General features: G+C 35.2%; 2 protein-coding genes across 2 annotated transcripts; one reads left to right on the top strand and one right to left on the bottom strand.

The window, feature by feature from the left end:
* Positions 1-6,648: 6,648 nt before the first annotated feature.
* On the top strand, positions 6,649-10,976 carry LOC132626042 (factor of DNA methylation 1-like). Its single transcript, XM_060340765.1, has 7 exons — positions 6,649-6,885; positions 7,908-8,040; positions 8,426-8,601; positions 8,798-8,887; positions 9,057-9,347; positions 9,509-9,727; positions 10,420-10,976. Exons 2-7 carry the CDS (start codon positions 7,914-7,916, stop codon positions 10,654-10,656), a joined length of 1,140 nt encoding a protein of 379 aa, XP_060196748.1. The 5' UTR covers positions 6,649-6,885; positions 7,908-7,913; the 3' UTR covers positions 10,657-10,976.
* A 1,570-nt stretch (positions 10,977-12,546) lies between these two features.
* On the bottom strand, positions 12,547-16,144 carry LOC132603217 (GDP-L-galactose phosphorylase 1-like). The gene is made up of 7 exons (XM_060316164.1): positions 15,559-16,144; positions 15,055-15,164; positions 14,871-14,930; positions 14,015-14,257; positions 13,735-13,920; positions 13,395-13,643; positions 12,547-13,211 (listed from the first exon to the last, which is right to left on the bottom strand). Exons 1-7 carry the CDS (start codon positions 15,680-15,682, stop codon positions 12,870-12,872), a joined length of 1,314 nt encoding a protein of 437 aa, XP_060172147.1. The 5' UTR covers positions 15,683-16,144; the 3' UTR covers positions 12,547-12,869.
* Between the last annotated feature and the right edge of the window lie 275 nt (positions 16,145-16,419).

Below are 16,419 nucleotides of genomic sequence, written 5' to 3'. Positions count from 1 at the left end.
TCCTTGTGGCCGTTGCATGCGAGCCACGCGCCAGTAGCGTCCTGTCATGGTCAACTACCCACCATGCGTGTGTCAGACAGCGCCGTCAGTCTAATCCCACCAAATCCCTTCAGAGCTGTCCTTATTACTATTATTTTATTAATTCACATTGTATGAAACTCATGAAGGTCACGCTATAAATAGAGCACATCCCCTCCTTTGTAAGGGTTGGCTCCTTCACTTTCTAAGAACATTTGCAATAGAAAAGTCCATATTTATGATCTCTCTCTCAATATCTGATTCGCCCATGATCATTTGTCTCCATTTCATTGTGCGTCTTCCACCAAGTGTCCCGCATTGTTTATAAACGTTTATATTCATAACAAATTGTCATCATTAGCCGTTTTGTTGAAGAACTCTCATATACATATTTTCTCTATCTAACATACATCAAGACCCAAGCACATATCCTATACCTACTTACAAATTTAATTGATAATCCGAATTCGGGGTAAACAAAATCTTGTAGATACGCTTAATTTATTTTTTATTTTCTTCTACTGTCAAGTTCGGGGGAAAGCATTTTCATTTTTGCCTCTGCATGTAGAGATAACCTAGTTTTTCATTGATGTGTGTGTCTTTGGGAGAGAACTACCTACTAACTTGTTCGTGCCTTGCTACAGATGTGGAAAAGCAGATGTCCGGCCTCACAACGAAGTGAAAATCATAGATATTCTGGGTTGAGTCCCTGCTGCTCCTGGAGTTCGCAGATATTTTGAGCTATCTTTTTGATGATTTGATTATCTACAATTACGACAAATGCTACCTTTAATTTGTTAGTATTGGAAACTCTACTCATATACTAATGGATATGGTTGTATTAATCAAATACTTTTAGATGTATTCGTTTATACTCCCTATTGTTTCATGTCTTTTTCTTATTCCATTTATGCTTTGCTGAACACACACAAGCTCACACAGACAGAATTCAAGGTAAAGATCAAATTTTCGTACTTCGGATATGAATGGTTCCTAAAGCTCTTTGCTTCAGTGTTTTTCAGAATTCACAAGCTTCAGTCTTTAGCTTGTGAATTCTGAAACAAATCCTATATAACTAAATTCCGCATAATTCTACATAAAATAATACTAAATAGATTCCTTTATAATTAATCCATGTATTACTAGTATACGCATAACTTTAACCAGTTACCAAACGACCTCAAATTCTATTGAAATGGATAATTGAAATTTTAAATACAAATATAAGAGTTCATCTCCAAACTATTACATGTACTCTAAACTTGCCAAATTTTAAAAAAAATTATTTCCTCCTTATTTAGACTATTGCCTATGAAGTTTCGTACTTCCAAAAATCAAACTTACAGATTCGAGTATGAAGTTTAGGTGTTGGCAAACTTCTTATCCGAGGTTGAAGATGGATTAGACAGATAAATTTCAAATAATTTATAAAGGTTGATTATATTTTAAATAGCGGTCCTAACAATTACTCTTTGGATACTTGGTCCGAAAATGAAAATAGACGTCCAAAACTTGATTTTTTATTTTTTATGACAAGGCAATGTTAAATTTAACATCACCAATTTTTAGCATATAATTTGATATATAAATTTTAGCCAATAAATCGTTGTTTCTATAACAAAACGCACAAAAAAGGCAACCATCCGTGATTTGGCTGTAATTTACGCAATTCAGCAAACTAGGAATAATGTAGTTCATTTTCCATTCGGTAATATAGGGAATAATGATTAATAATTCCTACAAATAAGGAAAAAATAATGGAGAGAGGATAATTTCCATTAAGAAAAACTCATCCATATATATATAGAGAGAGAAATATTATATGTATATTTGACATATATAAAAAATATATATATATTACTATTATATATAAGAGCAAATGTGGGGACTTTTGTAGTCCTCACAATAATTTCCAATTTTTTTAAAACTTTTTAATTAATTACTTTTAGGTCCTAATCTTATTTATTTAAGTTAATTTTTTTGTTTTTTGTTTTTAAGGTCTACTTTTCAAAAGCTATGAACCTGGGGACTTTTGTAGTGCTCACAATAATTTTCAAAATTTTTTAAAACTTTTTATTTAATTACTTTTAGGTCCTAATCTTATTTATTTAAGTCAATTTTTTTGTTTTTTGTTTTTAAGGTCTACTTTTGAAAAGCTATCGAACCTCCTACCTCATTTTTCATGTTCTTTGGTTTTCTGGTTGGTGCTCGATAGCCGCATTTGAGCCCAATTAATCCAGATAATTCGCACTGTATCGCGCCTATTCGGGGGGAGCGCTTCCTCCAAAGATTTTTTCCATATCCATGTTCGAACCCCTAATCCCTAATTAAGAGAGGAGCAGCTCCATCCGCTGCACAAGTTAAATTATGTATTTGTCTTAAAAGTTCATTAACTATGTATAGATTATTTATTTAGAACTAAATAACTTCAGAAAATTAAGATACATAAGTTATAAATGTCAAATTCTGGCTCCACATTTGATTTGAGGTAAATAATTTCATCAAAATGGAAGTTAAAATATTAAAGGAGTGGAATGAAAATTTTGCTTTCATAAAACTACCCACTTGTGGGACTACAATGGGTATGGTTGTTGTTGTTGTTGTTGTTGTACACTTGTACTAACACAAATTATATTTCTTTAGTTAAAATATCTACTTTTATATCTTGAGTTTGGGCCCGGGCCGAACCCCTAATTCCTAATTAAGAGAGGAGCAGCTCTATCCGCTGCACAAGTTAAATTATGTATTTGTCTTAAAAGTTCATTAACTATGTATAGATTATTTATTTAAAACTAAAAAACTTCAGAAAATTAGGATACATAAGTTATAAATGTTAAATTCAGGCTCCACATTTGATTTGAAGTAAATAATTTCATCAAAATGGAAGTTAAAATATTAAAGGAGTGGAATCAAAATTTTGCTTTCATATAACTACCCACTTGTGGGACTACAATGGGTATATGGTTGTTGTTGTTGTTGTTGTACACTTGTACTAACACAAATTATATTTCTTTAGTTAAAATATCTACTTTTATATTTTGAGTTTGGGCACGGGCCTCACATAACTAGTATAAAGATATATATACAGAGGCGGTTGGGTGCCACAATTTCCTTCAATGTGCATCTTGTTAGGAACGTGTATTTGGGTTGAGTCCATGTCTTTTTAGTTTGTTCGGGTCAACTTAATAGGATTTTTTTTTTTTTTTGCAAATATGAAATTACAACTCAAAAATCAAAAAACGAACATAATTAGCATCTTAAACAAGGAATCACACCCATTAACAATAGAAGTAAAATCAATATTTTCATCAAGGGACTTGCATCTCTTATGTATATTAAAAAATGAATTTGCACAAGTAAAATAACATCTTTGATACTCTCAAATTACACCTAAATTATGGCGTAAGACTGTCGGTGTCAAATATAGTAACCCAACTAGGTTGGGGTCGAATCCCACAGGGAATAAAGTGTGAAATAAGTACTAATTATATATGTTACTAATCTCTAAAGACTTTAGTTCTATTCCAACTAGTGTAGAAAAAGGGTTTTGTTTTGTATTCGCCATTTTGAAGTATTTGGAAATTGTTTGGATTAAAAGAACCAAAGTTGTGTCCCCGCTGTGATTAGATGTTATGCTATGGGTATCAATATGATATATTTCTAATGGGCGGTGATTTTGTATGCACTTAATCTCTAATGCACTTCCTAATATTTTCCAATAGTTAGAAAGTATTTCTTTTCATGATTTTCCCAAATATAGAAACGTTGCAAGTACAACCGATTAAATATGCCAAGTAAAACTCATCTTATCCCTAAGTGAGTTCATTAAATAAGGGTTAGCGCCCCGAGTCCTTGTTATATTATTTCAACTCAAACCCTAGTTCATCTTTCCAAATAAAACTAGGATTTGTGCATAAGTAAGTGTTTGCAACCACTAACTAACAATGAATATGAGAAATTATAAAACACATCACAGCCCATTATATATATATATGCATACATAACACCCATCCTTTGGGTCCACAACTTTGATTAAAGAAACTACTCACATATATTGGTCACAAAAGTAGTAAGCAATAATGGAGACATAAGCTTACAAAGTGTAATAAAGATGATGGAATCGAATCTTTTTGTCTTCACTAAGCTCCAAAAGTGGTGTATTCAATGCTCATCCACCAATGGAAAAAGTGTTAAATGTTGGAGAAAAATCTGATGTGTACAAAAACCTAAAATGTTCTTTAAATAGGCTCCAAAAACGCACATCAGCAATTGGCAAAACTGCCCCTGGTAGCATGATCGACGGACTGTCGATCAGTTTGACGGTCCGTCGATGCCTTCGTCTTTTGGTTCTTTAGTTCCGTGGTCCATTCGACGGTGTCGTCGACCAGTTCGACCCTCCGTTGATTCTTCCGCCTTTCTCTCTTCTGGTAGACAATTCTGTTTGACGATACAAATAACAAAATGTCGATCCGGTCGACGCTTCGTCGATGGCTCCGTCCTTTGTCCTCTTCAACTTAGGCCATCACTGGAAAATTGAACTTATCGACGCAATTTTTCCTTTTTTCTTTTTTCTTTGTTATTGCTTTTAGGCCATCGCCTTCCTAACAAAAACACATTAAAATGAACCAGACTTACTTGAGAACAACAAAAATCCATAGTAAAAATACGTCGAATGTGCCACAAATCCGCGGCACATCAATCTTCAATAAGGAAATTACACCAATCAAAATAAGAAAAATAATAGAAAAACTCTTCAATAGGTAAATACACCCCATAAGTAAATGTAGAATTAGATAAATTACAAGTTCTCAAAAATAAATCATAAATTTCATGTCTTTTCTAAGTAGTGCTTACGAAATTTCCATCACAATTTAAGTAGTAAAGTGATTTAAGTTGAATTTAACAATTATAGAATAGCATAGATTTTTATAATACACTCCCTCCGTCCATTTTTATTTGTCCATTATACTAAAAATATATGTCCACTTTTACTTGTAGGTTATATAGTTTGAAAAACCAAGACATAATTTACAATTTTATACATATTTTACCCATATTATTCAGTACTTCAATTCATTTCTCATTTTACTTATTGCTTATTAAGAGTGTCTCAAGTCATATATAGACAAGTAAACATGGACGGAAGGAGTAATAAACAAAAGAAATTATAAAAAAAAATGAATTTTGCTCTCATTCCAAAATTTCCATTGAGACCCAAGTTTTTCGATTTAAATACTCACTGATTTGAGATTAAGAGAAATGCTTAATTTAAGAGATTTTGACGTTTCTATTTGTGTGTTCTCGCTAGAGATCACAGATAAAATAATAGAAAAGAGGAAAGACAATATAAATAATAAAAAGAGAAATAGAAAATTGGGAAAGCCAAAAAGGGAATTACTGGTACAAAGAAAGTAAAAAACACAAAAAAAAAAAAAAAAAAAAAAAAAAAAAGTCGGAAAATGTTCAAGATAGATTCAAACTTATAGCTACCCGTTGTGACACCTTTGTCTAATTTAAGACTGGAGGTGGCAGGATCAAATATTTAACCTAATTTAAGCAAATTACAACATAAGTGTATAAAAAAAAAATTAATCTAGGGGGTGCCATGTCACCTCCATCCAAAGGGGTGGATCCGCCCCTGTATATATATGTGTATATGTGTGTGTGTGTGTGTATAGAGAGAGAGAGAGAAATATTATATGTATATTTGACATATATAAAAAAAATATAAAGATATTATATACAGTGACGGAGTTAGAAATTTTATCAAGGGTGTTCAAATTCATATAATGTATATATTAAGGGTGTTTGATATGTAATATATGTATGTAATACATAATAATTGACATGTATATACGGTATAATTTTTCGGCGAAGGGTGTTCAACTAACACCCTTGCCGGGCTGTGGCTCCGCCACTGATTATATACACACATATATACACACCCACACATACACCCCCCACTGGCCTCACTTGCGACCACAATTCAGATGCAAAAATATAATACGTATGTTTTATATGTTATAAGTGTAATTAAAATTGCTACTTATGAAAGATATTAAAAGTTATGTTATTCATGTTAATAACTTTATTAAGGTTGAAGGATCGTGTAAAAATCTCAAAGGATTACTCCTCATCAACAAAGTAGTAGAGTATTCCACATGGTGCAAAATTATAGTCATGGATCATTTTACTTGATACCCTTTTAAATTTTCTTTAACCTATTTATTATGCACTTAATAATATTTTTAAAGTCAATGTATTTATATGTTTTAGTACTCTTTCAATTTCTTATTTTTATTTTATACACCAAAAATATTTAAAAAGTTAAAAAAAAAAAAAAAAAAAAAAAAAAAAAAGGAAGATCCGGATAGTCAAATTCTAAAAATTAACTTCATCGTTCATATATGAAGCACAGGAATAAAGTCCATTTTTTGAAGAAAAAAGAGTAGTGTTTAAATCAATTAAAATTTTTACGGAGTATTATAAAAATGATCCAACCTGTAGTGTTGGTAAAAGATTATTCACACATTCCATGTTAGAAAATAAAGTCATATTGATTTATTATAATCAAATTATAAATTATGATAATAATATTTATAATTAAACCAACATATGAGAGTAATTTTTACCTGTACAGTGGTACTGATAAGTAAAATGAAACATTTTTCTATTTTTACACGTGGCATTCATCTTGACAAAACTTTGGTGGAGGGATCCTTTCGAGTTAGTTCTTTGTGAAGCAGAACAAGGACACTTCACACTCCTTTTAACCCTGCTATATAACTTTAGGATGTATTCTCCAAGCTGAACTTTATCTACTTGTTTTACTTCCTTGTTGTCTTCTAGTTCTAGTTTAGAGTTGTGGTAAGTTCTATTCTGCCTCATCAAAGTGACAGCTTAGGTAGCTTTGAGTTTCAGCTTTTTAACATGTGTAGAGCTACATTAATCCCTAAAGATTAATGCTTTAAAATAATTTAGTCGTAGTATTACTCTTGTAGCTCCTTGTTCTTTGATTTTTGATACTATCTATTGTTACTAGCATATTATTTTGATGTATTTACTGTCCCTTTTTTTTTCCAGAATGCTTTGTCATGCTATCTTCGGTATTTTAGTTTCTTCACTTTCGTTATCCCTTTTCTTGAACTGCTTTGAAATGTTTTTTCTTGAACCGAGGGTCCATCGGAAACAACCTCTCTACCTTCTAAGGCAGGGGTAAGGTGTGCGCACAAACTATACTCCTCAGACCCCACTTGTGGGATTACACTGGATATTTTGTTGTTGCATGCTTTAAAATAATTCTCACTACTGTTTTGGAATTATAAAATCAGAGTAATCGGAAATAGTGCACTTTAATCGTTCCGAGATAGAACAATTCAGAAATTGGTTTTAACTTTTCTCTGAATGTTCTTTTATTAACTTGAGTAGGTTTTGCTTGTTCTTCAGTCTACATTAATTATCAAGGGGTAGGTTTGATGAACTGAGGCGAAAATATACTGTGTTAGTCAAAATACCCTTTTACATTCAGCAAGTAGTATTGTCCATAATTTTAGTTGTGTCTTTCAGTGGTATTGTTTCATTTGAAGTTAGTAATTTCTCTCTTTCAGTTGACTGGTAACACTTTAATTTTTGTACTTTGTTGCGATCTATGTTTTGGATAGCAGTTTCTATATATTACCTGATTTTTTCATGCTATTTGTACCATATTCAGCTATGATTCAAGTCCTCTTAGTTGCTTGTTCCGCAGTTTCTGCGTATTAACCGATTTTTACGTGTCCTGTAGGCTATTTTTAGCATCTTCAGCTATGATTCAATTCCTCTAAGTTTCTTGTTTAAGATTTAGCTGATTTCCCTTGATATTTATTTGCATGACTGGACTGGTTTTTAAGGGTGCAATGGAGTTTGAAACTGACCTGAAAAATGAAAATCTGGATGAGCTGAAGACAAAATTCAATTTGACTACACTGCCTCTTAGACAGATGCTCGAGGAGAAAGACATGCCACACCGTTCTTTTTTTGAAGGTTTCAGTTGCAAACCTTCTCTTTTTTTATTCTTTTATCTGGTCTGCAGATGATGTATGAAATTTATATTTCTTATCTGATATCCCTGCCGTGTGTGAGATAGGTGAGAATGTCTAGACGTGCCATTGTGAAGTGCCAGTTCTGTTTCATCTACTCTAAAATTAGCTTGCTTCATTTGTTACTTGGACGAAAGGGATTTGCTAGACTTATTTAATATTTTACTAACTTTAAGCATCTTACATATGCTTCAAAAACTAGTAAGGTGATTCTAGATCCTTGATTTGATAAAGATCACAAAGTAAAGAGAGACTCCATTTTGGATATTCATTGGGTAATAGAAATTGCTCCTAGTTTCTAACGTGTAACTAAAGTCTACTTGGTATAGGAACAAGGAAGATGCTACGCCTTGCCCGTGAGCATGCACAGAAGATCCTGCTGGAGCAAAAATCGTCGAGTCTAGAGTTGAAGAGCAAGAAGAAGAAGCTTGATTCTTGGAGTAGAGAACGGAGGGAAGTCTTAACTGAGCGAGAAAAGCAAAAGCTTGATGAGGAGAAGAAAAAGGTATCAAATTCAAGCATGAGTCAAGATTATATATAAATATTTCTTTTATCGTGATAGAGCAGCAATGGTTTACATTGTTTTGGTGCTCAGCTTGCTTGTGCCTATATTATATGGGTAGAACGTACCTTCAAGCTTCCAGTTCTCTAAAGACAACTCCTTCGAACTATACTGTGTTAATTTTATTTTGTTGATTCAGAATGATATGAGAATTTTAGCACTTCAAATGGCCTCTGCAGAACAAAGAAAAGCTGATGAGAATGTCTTGAGACTGGTTGAAAAACAAAAGGTGCGTCATTCGTAGTCTTCTCTCTCTCTCTCTCATGTGTTTGCGTGTATTTATTTAGTTATTGAGGATATTTCTGCATATGGTTCTTCAAAAACCTGCAAGTTGGGGTTTCTTCTATTGTTGATAGCACAAAGTAAACAGAATACTCATGGTGATGTTATATATCCAGAGGGAGAAGGAGGAAGCCTTGAAAAAGATTCTTGAGCGTCCAGAAAGGGACATCGATGCCAAGCAAAATCTGGATATGGAAATAGCAGAACTTAAAGGAAAACTAAAAGTTATGAAACCCCTTGGAGGCAATGACGATGCAGCTGTACAGAATAAGAATAAGGAGATGACTGAGGAGCTGAAAGATAAAACAGAGGAGATGGATAATATGGAGTCCCTAATCCAGACTCTCGTTACGAAGGAGCGCAAAAGTAATGATGAGTTGCAAGATGTACGGCGCACATTGAAAGAGGTACGATGTTCGATATCATTTGCAGTAAGATTTTCAATTACTGTATGCAGTCAAACTTATCACATGTTGAATTCATACAAGCATTTGATGGTGATGTAGTTTCTTGTTGTAACATTGTATTACTTATCACGCTGAGTTATTTGCAATAATCCTCTCTTTAGGGATTGCTTGAGATATTGAGCAGTGGGCGAGCCCATATTGGGATAAAAAGAATGGGGGAAATCAATTCAAAGGCCTTTCAGAGTGCATTGAAGCAGAGGTTTCCGAATCAGGTAGCTGAAATCAAGGCCATGGAACTTCTTTCTCTGTGGCAGGAAAAAACACAAGACCCTGACTGGCATCCCTTTAAAATAATCAAGATTGATGAGTCGAATTTCGAGGTTTGTTCTTTGATTTAGCTATTCAGTTTATCTCTATTTCTGCCAATTTAGTTCCTTCCGTTAAGAGTTATATATGGCATCAAGAGTTTGAGGTCAAGGACTGAGGACTTCTCTTTCTCTGAGTTTCGATTGTCGTCCATTCTTTTTTTGTTTTTCATTTGCATCTGGTCAATGTGGAAGAGCTTCATTAAAGGAAAAAGTGTGCTGCTACTCCTTAAACATTACTTAATAAGCAAGTTCACCATTTTGCTATTTACGAGTGAAGCACACCCCACAAACTCCCTAAGTTGTTCCTTAAACGTTAGTTAGATAAGGTTTCTCTTCTCAAAATAGCTAAATTGCCCCTTGCAAATTCACATTTGCAATAATCAATGTGATTTTGTTACAACAGGAACACTTATGTAATCTAATAGAAATGTTAGGATTACAATGTCTGAATAGTTTAGGGTCATTTACACTGCTCAAAATAACTAGAGGCTTAAGTAGCTTACCTAATTGAAGTTTACTACTCGGTATCTTTTATGAAAAGGGTTTTTAATACTAGCAGAAAGTAAAAAATAATTTTGTACTTCTGTCCCCAAAATTTACTGTCTATGCTGCTTTACAACAATTAAAAAGCAAAAGAAAGAGGGAGAGAAGCCTATTCATTTCATATTTACATCTTGGAGTGTGACATTTGGCTGCAAATGCAGAGAGTGGTAGATGAGAACGATGAAGCACTACGAAAGCTAAAGGAGGAATTTGGGGATGAAATATGTGATGTGGTGACTGCAACTCTGAAGGAGATAGAGGAATACAATCCTAGTGGTAGGTACGCGATTCCTGAGCTATGGAATTTCAAGGAAGGAAGGAAGGCCAAACTGACAGAAGTAATCAGTTTCATCATCAAGAAATTGAAGATGCAAAAACGCAAGAGGACATATATCTAGGTGCTTATAATTTCTAGCTTTCCTATCTCTGGTCATCAGATGGAATTCCTGCTTCTATATATACTTGCTCTTATTTTAGTGATGTACCAAAGGAGTTACTTTTTTATGGTGGGTGTATATATGCACTTTTGGGATTCAGATATGTGCAAGTTTGCAAGATGGTTGACATGTCTCTGCAGAACTAGTCCAGGTGCCCCTATATGTTTTGGAGGTGCCTGTAAAACCGCGTACGTATGACTCAGTGGAGATTATCCTTTTCTGTGACTTGACTGTTTGCAGTTGAAACTATGATTACCGACTCTGATATGCAACTGAGAATGGTACTTTTAAATATTCTATTGTCTTTGATTTTATTTGAAACCGTGTTCTGCAACCAGATTTCTGCGCTTCTCCTTCGAGAGAATACTTGGTCCTATACCAAGTATCTAGAAATATGAGAGCTGTATATCCAGTGTACAGCATGACGTGTTCAGATGAAATTCTGTGTAGGTTTCACGAGTGAATATTTAAAGTTTGCAATTGTGTCTGTGGCCAACTGCTCTATATACAGTTGTGCTGGATTAGAGCTCTATTTGCAATCGTGTCTCAGGCCAATCGCTCTATATCCAACTGCGCAGACAAAGTTTGTATACAGTCCACACTGATACAACTGTATGCGCTGATAAAATGATTTTCGGCTGACACGGTCTGCGCTGACACGGCTGATACTTGCGATTTCAGCTAATCCAGCGCAACTGTATGCAAGCTGATACAACTATTTCGTGCCCGCGGATACACTGTATTTGTAGCTACGTTCGTAAATATGTACGCAAACTGTAGCTACTTTTCGTAATTACTCTCTAAACTATGGCTATTTATGAAATTCTCTCCTCCTTTTTATTTAAACGGGAAAAAACAGGAAATGGTATGGGCCAGGTAATTAGTAGTAATCAAAGCTTGAACCAAGGAAAAGTATGCGGGCTGGGGCTTGAAGATATTATGGACTGATGTCTCAAATATCTCTTTTTGAGATCACTGTTTATATTTTGTCCTTGTCTCAAACAGGCTATGCGCTTCACAACTAGAGGAATGGAAAGTCTGATATTCTGTTACGAACAACTTTAGGCTAGCTATACATTTTTTTATCGGTGGTTCAGTTTCTACTACTTTTTCAAACTGGTTCCGTTATGCGTTACTTGACTCGGGTCTTTCGCAAAACACCCTCTCTACCTTCACGAGGTAGGATTAAGGTCTGTGCACACTCTACCCTCTTAGATCCCACTTGTGAGAATATACTGCGTATGTTGTTGTTCAATTTCTTCTACAATTTCATACGAACCACAGTGAACTTATTACAAATCTTTTGAACGCTTCAGACAATGATCCAAAGTTTGGACGGAAACGTTTTTGTAATTGGTCCAGTTCCTCTGCAACATTAGCCTATCGGTATAAAGTTTGCCCTGGTAATGCAAGACAGTTTTAAGTGTGTAGCATTTGAGGCTTTAATTCATGCGTTCTCTCTGTACTTCGGTAACTTTTAACATGTTGGTAACAATTGTGTAACATATATAGCAATTTAGCATAATAGCATAACTTATACTCTACCATCAGGTAAACCGCATAATAAGATGATTGAAAAAAAAAATTAACTATACTGTGTCCTGGAAACTTTTGTAAAGAAAAAAAAAATTGAATACTTGTATGGTCGCGCTGGCACTTAAAAAGTTGTTTTCGTGCTCCCATAACCATATCTTCCGTTATCTAACCTGCTAATACCTGTATGGTCAAGTTGGCTTCCGAATTCTGCACAAACCAATACATAGTAAAGTGCAACAAGAGTGATAATAATACAAAAAGAAAGGCACTATCATCAATCAATTGGAAGCAAAGTATGCCATCAGAAGCACAAAGTTTAACAATAAATAGGGGAAATCCAACTTCCATTAGCAAATAATATTGTCTTTAATTAAAAGAGAGCATACATTGCACCCAAGATCAATCCACAGACCAACCCCACATCACATAACCATAGGACAGGACCAGAAAGCAAATAATAATACACAAGGTTCAATTCACAGAGGAACAGACCAAATTCATCAATCCATTGAACACGGCTTTGCCTTATTTAGGGATATATTTCACAAGGGCAAGCCAGAGATAGAAATTCCTTCAATATTGATAAAATACTTGAAATAATAAGACAGGACAAACAGCAGAGCTCGTCCTTGAAAACCCTAGACGTGAACCATGGTAGCATGGGTGTTGAGACCGTCAATTTCCTCCATGAGCTGAGGAGATGTGACATCTACATCCTCAGGAGAACCGTCAGTGGCACCCTTGTTCTCTTCGACATTGAGACCAATGGCTTCAAAGATGAGAGCAGTCACTTCTTGGAACCTTGCTTCAGAAAGTGAGACCTCAGCGAGAAGCCTCCAGGCATTTGCCTCGGTTGCACCTTCGTAATCCTCCTTCCTCTTCAAGACCATGTGTCCACTAATCTCCCAGACTGCAGGATTGACTTGGGTGTCGAGGAGTTCAGCGCTGACCTCTCCGAGAGCTTGTTTCTCAGCATAGCACTGTTCCAATCCACCAAAATATGTATAAGTTAGAATGGTGATTGATTAAACACTATAACGCAACAGGATAAATTGGACGCCCAAATAGTTAGAAACTGTTAACTAATCAAAGAAGTCAAAATTAGTTGTTGAAATATCCTAATATGATGAATAAAAGAGTGAATGAAGTTGCAGGAGTTGTACCTGTGGGAGAAGGAATATCCTTTTTCCAGAATCGGAGATTAAAACATTGTAAGGAATGTTGTTCTCTTGCAGGCAAACGCAGGAATCAGAGACAACACTGGCCAAATCCTCCAAAGTATTCCCACCCTCGAAAACAAGACCTCGAACTGGGTAATTCAGCATCTCAAATATCTTCACTCCAGCATCAGTAGAAGTTATCTTCCGTGTAGGGGCCTTCTCAATGGGGAATTCCACAGCCAAGTAATAAGCCTGTATAGAGCAACAACAATGAAATTGAATTATTCCTTCTTCGGTATCAAGCCCTAAGCACTAGCGCAAACAAATGGAACTCATAATATACCTGAAAGTGAAGATGGTTGATGGTAGCAAATGCACCCAAGCTGTTGTAACCCAATCGGAAGTATGGATTTGCTGCTTCAGCAGCCATGTGAACTGCAAGCAGTAAGCTGTCCCTGTCGATCCTCTGAGGAAGGCATTCAAAGACCTTGGGGATCAAAAGCACGTGTCCGTACTCAATGGGACTGACCTGTTGCACCGAGAACCCAATATATTCATTAATCACTGTTTCTGTTTACCAGTGAGGGTTCTAATATACGTGCAAAACTAAGATAAGAACATACATTGATGGCAACGACACTTGGAGATTTCTCAGGATCAATGGGCGCATTTGGGTAGAGTTGGACTTCATCGTCCTCGCTTGCTTCAAACTGAAAGAGCAACTCTTCCTGTCCAACCTTAGTGAAGTTGAACTTGCTTCCGTCAAAAGGCTGCAGCACCTTATCAACTCGAAACTCAGTTGGCCTCTTCTTGAGGTGCCTTCCCTCATTCAGTTGAGCAATGAAACCGTATTCTCCAGGAATCACCTACACCCATTTATTTCCAAATTAAACTCACGTCAATTCAAAAATAAGTTATTGCTTGCTTTGCACTAGTTAAAACCAAAAAGACTCGAAGAAGACACTTGATAAGCACTATGTGCACAGTAATATCACAACACGCACTACCACCCACCGACCCAAAAAAAAAAACGAAAGCTAGTCTCAGAATTCAACACTTCAATTTGGGTTTTGAAAATTGAAGAGAACATCGTATCAACAATTTACTGCAATTTGTTATAGTAAGACATAAATGACTACATCTTCCTTAACCTTAGTCTATAACCCCAAAAGTTGTTGAACAAAAAGGTATTATGCATTTCCAGGTCATAATCAATAACACCATGTTAACCTCCAAAAGACATGACCGAAATTTCCAGATTTAGTATATCATATACCCCTTTAAATTTCCCTATTCAAGAAATAACACTGAATACTCCCCTAGATAGATTTATCAAGCCAGCATTTCTAAAGCAAGTCTATCTAACTGGAAATAACTAAAGTAGAACGTGTAGGCATCAACTAATGATTTTTTTATATTTTTTTATTTTTATGCACTTATCAATTTCAGTAAGCAAAAGAAAGAGTAAAGGAAAAATACCTTGGTTTCGCAAGCAGTGACATCATAGCGAAAGAGACCTTTCTGCTGACGATCCTCCCACTACACACATCAAATTTGACCGAAAAGTAAGTGATAAATCTAAAATATCTAAAATTTGCAATCTAAAATAACAAAAGAACTCCACAAAATAGTACTTAACCAAATAAAGAAGTTTCACACTTACTTCTCCTAGAACAAGGGATTCCAGGAAGTCAACAGGAGGCTCCTTGGTTTCATCGGCAACAGATTTGCCATTGCCCAATTTTTTGAAAGCATACAACGGTAGCTTTGAACCTTCAACAATCCAAATACATAACAACAAAATCAATATTTTACTAAATCAACTAGAAACTAAATCCCCAAAAAACTCAATTACTAACAGCCTCAATTTCCCTAAATCAAAACTAAGTAAACTTTAACCAACACTCCAACAGTAATTTTCTCAGACAAATTAGTACTTCAATTTGTTGGTCTTATTTTCCAGACTAATCCGTTTGAAAAAAAAAATGCCTCTTTTCGTTTTTTCTTTGACAACTTTATAATTTCAACCGTCCATATAGCATGTTTAAGACCACAGAATTAAAGAATACTTTAGTATACTGTATGTATCGTTGATTTACGATTACTCCGCATAAAGTCAAACGCAGACAAACAAATTAAATCGGAGCGGGTAGAAAAAAGTAAGTACCTGGAAGGCAGCAGTTTCTGAGGCAATTGCGGCCACAGCCGGTACCACGAGCACCAATTACATCAACCTCATCCTTTTGGAAGCTAGAGACAAGTGTAGGAACTCTCTTAATCTTGAGCATCATCTTTAATACTTTTTGTTGGATTTTTTTTTCTTCGAATATTCAAGAAAATACTAGATAGTACAAAGTATATACGAAATAATCTAGGGATCTACGGTAATTATTATAATGAGTATATCTAACAGATGGAGAGAATAGCACCACCGCCGGCAAGGAAGAGGAGGTCAGAAGGACTACCACCTTCAGAGGGCAAAGCGCCACGTCCACCGTGCTTGGCAGGATTAGTTGGTGTTACACAACCCTTACGTCGTACTGAACGAACATGTAAGAGTGGTACCCGGTTTCCTTTGTGTATAGCCGTGATGTCTACAACTTGTTTACCTGGGATTTACCCTATCAAAATGATTCTTCTTCTAATGGAGTTTGATATAATTGATACAAGGAAATTTGGTAGTGCTGATGATAATAAGGGAAGAGGAGGAGATGTGGGTTATTTATATGGAAATTGGACAAAGGGGATAAGGAGTATTATATAATTGTGGTTGTGGGTTTGCCAATGGGGTAGTGTTAGTTAAGATAATGGTGTGGGGATAGTCAATAGTGTGTGAACCATATAATTGGAGGCTGTGGAGCCAAATATGTAAAACAGGGCTATGGAGGCAGACAGCAAGGTGCTGTTTAATTGGTCCCCAATTGTAAGGGGGTGGGGAAGTAGGCGACAACAAAGGGTCGGTGTCCAAGTCCCTGGTGAATTTGGAAAATTTTAGTATTATTATAATAATAATTAAATTATTATTATT

Source organism: Lycium barbarum, chromosome 1 (assembly GCF_019175385.1).
Source record: "Lycium barbarum isolate Lr01 chromosome 1, ASM1917538v2, whole genome shotgun sequence".
Lineage (NCBI taxonomy): Eukaryota > Viridiplantae > Streptophyta > Magnoliopsida > Solanales > Solanaceae > Lycium > Lycium barbarum.
The sequence above is the reverse complement of the archived record's forward strand: the minus strand, read 5'-3'. Positions and strand labels throughout refer to the sequence as shown.